The 8469-nt window shown below is 36.9% G+C and overlaps 1 protein-coding gene across 1 annotated transcript in view; it reads right to left on the reverse strand.

Moving 5' to 3' along the window:
- Positions 1-968: 968 nt before the first annotated feature.
- LOC125039803 overlaps positions 969-8469 on the reverse strand; it is a 27387-nt gene continuing 19886 nt past the window's right edge. Inside the window, exons 7-11 of the mRNA XM_047634098.1 lie at positions 6563-6757; positions 6052-6295; positions 5546-5766; positions 4075-4380; positions 969-3170 (exon numbers count right to left, since the gene is read on the reverse strand). Of these exons, the coding sequence (XP_047490054.1) occupies positions 1392-3170; positions 4075-4380; positions 5546-5766; positions 6052-6295; positions 6563-6757 (2745 nt within the window). The 3' untranslated portion in view covers positions 969-1391. The remainder of the gene's footprint in view (positions 3171-4074; positions 4381-5545; positions 5767-6051; positions 6296-6562; positions 6758-8469) is intronic.

An 8469-nucleotide genomic window follows, 5' to 3' on the forward strand; every position in this document is an offset into this window, starting at 1 on the left:
ATCATTATCATTATCATTATCATTATCATTATCAATATCATTATCATTATCATTATCATTATCATTATCATTATCATTATCATTATCATTATCATTATCATTATCATTATCATTATCATTATTATTATTATTATTATAATTACTATTATTATTATTATTATTATTATTATTATCATTATTATTATTACTATTACTATTATTACTATTATTATTATTACCATCATCCTTATTTTCATCATTATCATATCATTACTATTATTGTTTACAGTTTTTAATGTTTATAATCATGGTTGTTATCACTTTTATTAATGTCATTATCATTAGCATTATTATAATTATTTTATCACTATCATCAGGATTCTCCTCCTCTTCATCATCATATCCATTATTATTATCACCAGCATCATCAACAGCATCCTCATCAGCATCATATTATTATTATTGTTATTATCATTACTATTGTAATTATCATTATTATTACTATTATCATTATTATTGTGATATTATTGTTATCATTATTATTACTGTTATCATTATTATCATCATTGTTATCACTGTTAGTATTTTTATCATTGTCATTAATATAATAATAATAATAATAATAATAATAATGATAATAACAATTATTATTATTACTATTATTATTGATATCATTATTGCCATTATCATTATCACCATTATCATTTCAGTTTTTAATCATTATTATTATTGGCATTGCTTTTATTGTTATGATTATTATTATCATTATTTTTACTCCTATTATTATAGAAATTATTATTGTTATTGATAAAAATAATATCGTTGTTTCTATCATTATCACTGTCATTATTAAAATTATAACTGATATTACTTATCAATATTAATTAATATCAATGAGATGCTGACAAGCAGACGGAACTAAAGGAATATGATATCAATCTTTCAATAAAGTTGAATGAACTAAGTAAAAGGTGAAAGAAACATCAGACTATTATAAAGTTAATTTACTAATGAAGCAAATCGTCAGGCAACAAACATTCCTAATGTTGAAATAGTTACTATGAAATGATGAATTTCGGAAATACTGCGTCCAAAGTGACGCCTAAATCTAAATGATGATTGACATATCTACATTTTCGTGGGGCAACTAATACCTATTGCTAAGGGAAATCGGCTACATGGAAGCAGTTTTATTGCCGCTTCGGTCACAGCCTCTGAGTTCTTGCAGGTACTCGATAACAGACAGGATGACTAGCGATGCCCTTTCCCGCGAGTGCCTCGAGTCGAGCAAGAATGGGATTTCTTCGACCCTCTGCCGGCCATTAACCTCGCATGTTGCCCTCTTGTAAATCGATATGACTCGCTCGAGGAACTTGGAGGGACTCCAGTCCTCCAGCGTCGTGCGTGAAAGTTCATCGAAGAACATCAATGGAGAGGAGGGACTGAGAGAGAGCCACGATCCCGACAACATAGTTCCCCCACGCATGGCCGTGTCTTCGGCTGTGTTGCCTAGGGAACCACCAGCAAGAATACAGTAGGTTCGTCAGGAGTTTACAAGCCAATAAAATATATCTTTGTTCTTCAGTTATCTGAGCTAATATCTCACTTTCCAGCTGAACTAGGACGTAGCTCCACCTGTCCCCTCCTTTATTGGCAATGTGGACAGGAACCTCATTCTTTAAATATCTATCCAGCAGCTTAGACACGTTTTCGTTTTGGTTGTCTTTCGGATATGTCGCCTTCAGCACGGGAATGAGTAGGACTCGTATTAATCTAACTTTGCCTGCGTTGTACCACACGAGGTATACTGAAGTACCAATATCTGTTTTGGTGATGCAAGGGTACGTGAGCCACATGTATTTAGAGTTAAAAGTGTACATACTTAGTGATTTTCTGATTGCTTTGTGGAATTCGTCCCTAAAACAGCAGTTCTGAAATTCACCCTCAGGGGAAAATGTAAGTAAACATTGTTCCGCACCGCTGTGCTCTGGGTTTACTCTGGTGCATGCTTTGATGTTAACCTGCCAGTACACTTGAAAGGAATCTTCTACCACTATAGATGGGAGTGTCCCTTCAGGATTTGGTTCGACCATTTCCCCGCAGAACCTTGGGTCTTCTTGACATACAACTTTCAGCAAATTTGCCATTTCATTTACTATGTCACATGACTGTTGCTGTTTAAACAGCCTTTTAACTGTGTCACGGAAACTCTGCTCGTCTGTGATTCCCAAGTGCAAGCCCTTCCTCTGAAGCAGAATCTTGGTTTTCTTGATGGCGTACGGACAACTCAACACGCTCAGTCGATCTTCCTCTGCAAGAAGAATCTTACTGTAGTCTTCCACAAGAGCCTTATATCCGTCGGCCAGCTGCATTGCCGTCAAGCCAGCCTGGGTTCGAGTATCCTTTGAATGACCCTGGGTCTCCATGTGAGCATGCAAATACCGCATGCACTCTCGGTTACCTCTGAGTGCCGCCAGGTGGGCTGCTGTAAACCCATTCTTTCCCTCTGCCATCACGTTTGCTTTGTTCAGCAAGAGGTATTCGACCATATTTAGCTGACCATACAGTGCTGCCAGGTGAAGCATATTATATCCTGTGAGTTGTTCAACTGGATGATTTATATCAGGGGCTCTTCCTACTTTCACTACTTTGTGGTAAATTGTTACAAGTCCTAGTTTTGCGATGCCGAGCAGCCATGTACTTTCGCCAAGACCATTCTCTTCTTTCGTCATTTGGAACTGCATGTCCATGCGCCCATCAACACCTGCTTTTTCCAGAAACCTGTTCAGCTTTTTTAATTCACAATGAATTACATTGTCTATGACTTCCTTTGGTAATGTTGTCTCATCAGTGGCTGAAAACAAAGACATATTTAAGTCACGGTAGAGCACAGTCAGCATATGCTTGTGCTTATTCTCCACAGCCTTTTTGACGGGTTTTTCTTCATTGAGGAGAGGCTGCAGGAACACGTCATCTAGGCCTAACACTTGGCATGTAAGAGTCAGCCCGAGGCCGGCCGCGATGCACAAATACTTTCTTATATTTTCTTCTTCCGTGAAGTGCCAAGAAGCGTCTTTACCTTTGGACTCCAATTCACTGGCGAATTCCATCATGTGGCTCTGAAGACGAGTCGATTCTTGATCATGTCCCAAAATCTTGCTGGTTTCAAATCGGAGCTTGTTTGCATATTCCTAAAATAAATAGACGTGAATTGAATTACAAAAATGGCACGGGAAGTTTGTTTTCTTACCTCCAAATCTACTCACTAATTTCTCTACATCTGTAGCTGACAACCTCATTTAGCAGGTGACCCACCCATGAACATCTTTAAGTCGTTGCAATTCCGCCTAAAGTTTATACATTACAATAAAACCTTGCAGCAAGTATAAATCATTCAGCTGCTACAGCTGAATGACCATAGAGGTCATAGTGAAGACCCATTTTACGGCCATATTTTATAGAAGTATGACCTTTTTTGAACTCTCATTTCCCTGAACCTTGTTGGAACTTTGGAGTTTTAGTTGAGACAAGAGTTGGGCATCTTTACTTAACTAGACTCTTGCCACTAAAAAGTACTGGGATCATCATTTGAGCTGGTACTTTGCATGGTTTTATCGTTCATATTATTTGCTTTTGCTTTATCAATATAATTACTGTACACTGAAATAGAAAGTTCATGGGTGTGACGTAATATTAATTTAGATAAGTTAATTGCTCTTTTGCCGCCATCCGCTGGCTGAACGCAAATTGCCGTAACTTTGAGAAAACAGTTTGCAGAAGTTTCCCAGGCTTTATCCATTCTGTATATTATCATGCAATGTAATTATTAAATGATGTTAACAAATAGAACTTAGACTTAGAAATATCAGTTAGAAGAACTTAAACATGAATCATATTTTAAACATTAGAAATAAGAAGGAAAAGGAAATACGAAAAGAAAAAAGACGAAGCTTAATAGCGAGCAGGAAAGACATCCACTATTGCCGAGCTGTGAGCAGTGTAAAGGAAGGGGAGGAGGAAGGGAGGAAAGAACCCGAAATCCCCGAGACGCTGTGACCAATCGTCAAGAAGAGAAAGCAGTCAGGAGACAGTTACTCGTCTGAGTAGCGCCGGGAGAATTGCCGGAATTCCCGAGACGCTATGAGCAATTTCCAGTGGAGTGATGGACACCAGGGAGTGGCTGCACAGCGGCACTCCCGAGCTCAGCAGCATCGTCGTGACCTCCAGAAGACCTCGCTTCACAGCCTCCGTCAACAGGTCATCGGTGGCGTCCAAGGGCTCAGGGGGCGGCTCAGACAGCAGAAGGTCCTTGACGCTTGACGTCTCTTTTCTCTTGATGGCGTCCAGGACCGTCTTGAACGACTGGGAATCCCTCACCTGCTGAGCCTTGCGCTGGCACTTCTGCGAGGGAGTAAGTGTATGTATATATATACACACTCATATATACATACATACACACACACACATATACATAAATATATGTATCAAGATGTGGTCAAAACTGCACGGACAACTCAACCTTATTACAAGCATGTTTGTACAGAAGCCTCAAAGCGCAGTATTCCATTTATATTTTATAAATACACTCTGCTACATACACTTACTACTACCGTCGTGCAGAGACAGACTTTCAATACTTTTACAGTTACTCATCATAGGGAAGATTATTATCATCCTTACGACCATCACTATAATCTTCATTAATGCCGGCTTTATCAATAATCTTAGATTTACTCCTATTTTCAAACTACAGCAACGAGAGAATGTCATTCGAAATTTTACATCTTCTAATGCTGCACTTACGTTAATGGCTCTTTTGCTATTCGAACTCTCCCCTCTAGCTAACATTTACGAAACGTTTTCCTTTAATGTATATTTAACAGCATACTCTGTGGTAGTCATACAATGGCATATGGGATTTATAACCAATGAACACCTTTAAATATGCTTTATATATGCTAATAACAGAGTAATGATGCACCGTTGAATAGCGAAATACAGTATAATAACGGATCAAGTGCCTTTGCCTGATGCTCAGAAAACCCATGGCAAACACTGCAGAGAAAACGGCGTGCGCAGGTGTACCGCTCGAGGATGCCAGCGACCCGACTTATTCCAACTTTAATGCGGCATATCTACGAGAGATACACCTTGTCGCACTGCGTTACTGTAACAAGATGTGTTCGTGAATGATCAACGTATATGCGAAAGTAATATGGGTGATATCACTGGATCATTTGTTTGAAAACTTTACATACTACCAGAGATTATCATTTCAGCGTCTTTTAGACTATCAAAGGTTTCGTGCCAACAGAAAACATTACACGCAGCGAATTCCAAGTTCTTTGTGTATTTTCTGATGCCACGCTACAAAAAAAAAAAAAAAAAAAAAAAAAAATATATATATATATATATATATATATATATATATATATATATATATATATATATATATATATATATATATATATATATATATATATTGAAGGGTTGAAAAATTTGGCCGCAATTTTGCCTTTTAGAACCACTTCGCATGTTACACGCAAGTCCTGCGGCGATCACATACTCTCGAAAAGAAGTCATGAAGCTCGAGCTTTGCCTTCTCCTTGGCTACCACATGCGGGAGCTCCCCAGCAAGATCCTTCAGCGAGGGGTCACCTCCTGCATGAACTAGGATCTTCGCCAGACTGAGCCACGCTGTCTCGACGGTCTCCTCCCGCCCATGCCACTGCACCTTCGAACGGGAGTTGCTGGCAGAGTGGGCAAGGAAGTGCAGGCATGTTCTGCCTGCGGGGAAGGACAGCTTTGTACAGGATACCTCATGCTTGTGTGGCAGTGTTAACTTAAATGTACAGTACAGTCATAAACAAAACCATCATTACCTTTACTTGAGGTCAATGTGGAGCTTAGCGCTTCTCTCTGTTAATGCTAACTACTTGCCTCGCTATTCCAAAACAGTTCACACTAATTTTTTGAAGGTTACAATAATTACTTTTCTGATTGTATATACAACTTCACACACAAGCAAAACTTTCCTTTCACAAAATTTAGGATCAATTTAGCAGGTCTCACCTTGATAGTCGACGGCATTAGGTAGGCAATTATGATCGTCTATCAACTTGAGAACGTTCTCCGCTCTCCAGATAGGAGCATCGCCCGGGCCCTTGCAAGAAGTAACATAGTGCAGGAGGGAGCGGCCCTTCGCGTCCGTCACCGATCCAGGCAGGCTGTATTTGCGAAGGAGAACATCCACCCCGGTTTTGTAGAGGCCTTTTTCTGCTGCCAAGAAAATCTTCTCCAACCGTCTGTTCAGCTCCTGTCGCAAAGTGCATGCGGTGAACATGTAAATTGTTAAATGACTAGGCTCTTTCGAAGTTCATCCAAATTCTATTTTTTCAATGAGAACCAATAACTAACACTAAAACGTAAGAAATTTTTCCGAAGTCGAAAATAATCGTTGAAGCTCTTTCTCCAGATTTATGTAAAAGATGAAACAATATGAGATGAGACATGAGAAGGAATGAAGAATAGAACTTAGAGATTCACGCAAATACTGATTTAAGCACATTTTTTCAACCGCTACCTGTAGGACACGTGGAACGACGTCGAGTGAACGCAGAGCTTCCTTCCGAGACTGGAAGAACTCCGCGATTTCCATTCTCGCCTGAAGGTGAGCTTCCACATAGGAAGACTCCTCAGGCTCTACATCTGCAACCGCCTGCTTTACCTGCCTGATATCTCCTTCTATCACTACTTGTCGAAGGGCGTCCCACTGCATCTAAGGAACGAATGGAGAATAGGCGAATTCAAGGAAGTTTCAATATGCCTGGCGATTAATTCGCTTTGAAATGCCTAGAAAGTGTGCTGGTTATAGCGGATTTTGTCATGTCATCATTTTATTAGATCCGTCTTCGAAATTACAAATGGTAACATTGTGAGGGACGTAATTATTATTATTGACATTCTCAGGTTTGTGAAACTGTTATAAATGTCATAATTAATATTATTGTATGTTAGGTTATATTTGTTGTTATTGTTGTTATCATTAATATTGTTATTATCATTAGTAATAATGATGATGATGATAATATTAACGATAATAATGATAATGATTGTAATGGTAGTAATAATAATGATATAAAAATAATGATAACAGAAATAACAATAATCATAATAATAGAAATAATAACAGTATTGATAACAATAAGAAGAAAATTGTACCAATAATAATAGTAACAACAATAATAAGAGCAATGATAATAAAAGCGATAATAATGATAAAATTAGCAATTATAAAATAAATAATCGTAACAATAATGTTAACGATAATGATATTCATGACGATAACAATCATAAGAATGAATATGATAATAATAATAATAATAATGATAATAATAATAATAATAATAATAATAATAATAATAATAATAATAATAATAATTATTATTATTATTACAACAATAGTAATAAGACGATATTATGAAGATGACGATAGTAATAATCATAATAATGATAATAGCAGTAATAATGAAACTGACATTAATAACAATAACAATAACAATAGTAATAATAATAAGAGTAATGATGATGAGGATGATAATAATAATAATAATAATAATAATAATAATAATAATAATAATAATAATAATAATAATGATAATAATGATAATAATAATAAATAATAATAAGTATAACAATAATAATACTGTCAGTGTTATTACCATTCATGATGATGATGATGAAAATGATATTATCATTATCATAATTATTATTATTATTATTGTTATAATGATAATAATAATAGGAGTAATAATAATAATAATGGTAATAATATAATCATTTTGTTATTAGAGCTGTTCTAAGTCGTACCCCCCTGTAGTGAATTACATGTGGACCAATCAGGTTAACGGGCGTGTTGCTCCAGTCAATCGGAGCCATTCTAGGTCGTGCCCCCCTTGCATTGATTTTCAAAGGCGCGGGAGGTCACGCACACGAGTCACGCTCACGACTGGCTAAACATACGTTCCCGTTGACCCCCCCTCCCCCCGGATTTTGTAAACGTAACCAAAAGCCAAGTACTTTCGCTGCATTTTGTGGAGGTGTTGGCGCATGTTCGAAAGAAGTCACTGATCATTTTCTTGTGGCTCGAGTGATATTTTGTGTAGCTTGATAATTAAACTGATAAAAAGTAGTCAAGTACGATAATCCTAAAGGGCAGTCAGTTTTCTAAAATATAGAGATAACAAAGCGAATAATTATATTTACAATAAAATAAGATATATACACGAGCATATGAACTTGTTTAATGAGCGCGAGCAGATACATCGAAAACGTAATTGATGAAGGCTCTGAAACAGATCATGGAAATCCAAATAAATTAATGAAAATTGTAAATGAATCGATGATCTAATGTGAAAACATTTGATATTTGATAATAATCGAAAACGGGGTTGAACACGAGTGGCCAGAGCTACCTTCCAGTTTTAACGT

This window comes from Penaeus chinensis, chromosome 27, assembly GCF_019202785.1.
Source record: "Penaeus chinensis breed Huanghai No. 1 chromosome 27, ASM1920278v2, whole genome shotgun sequence".
Lineage (NCBI taxonomy): Eukaryota > Metazoa > Arthropoda > Malacostraca > Decapoda > Penaeidae > Penaeus > Penaeus chinensis.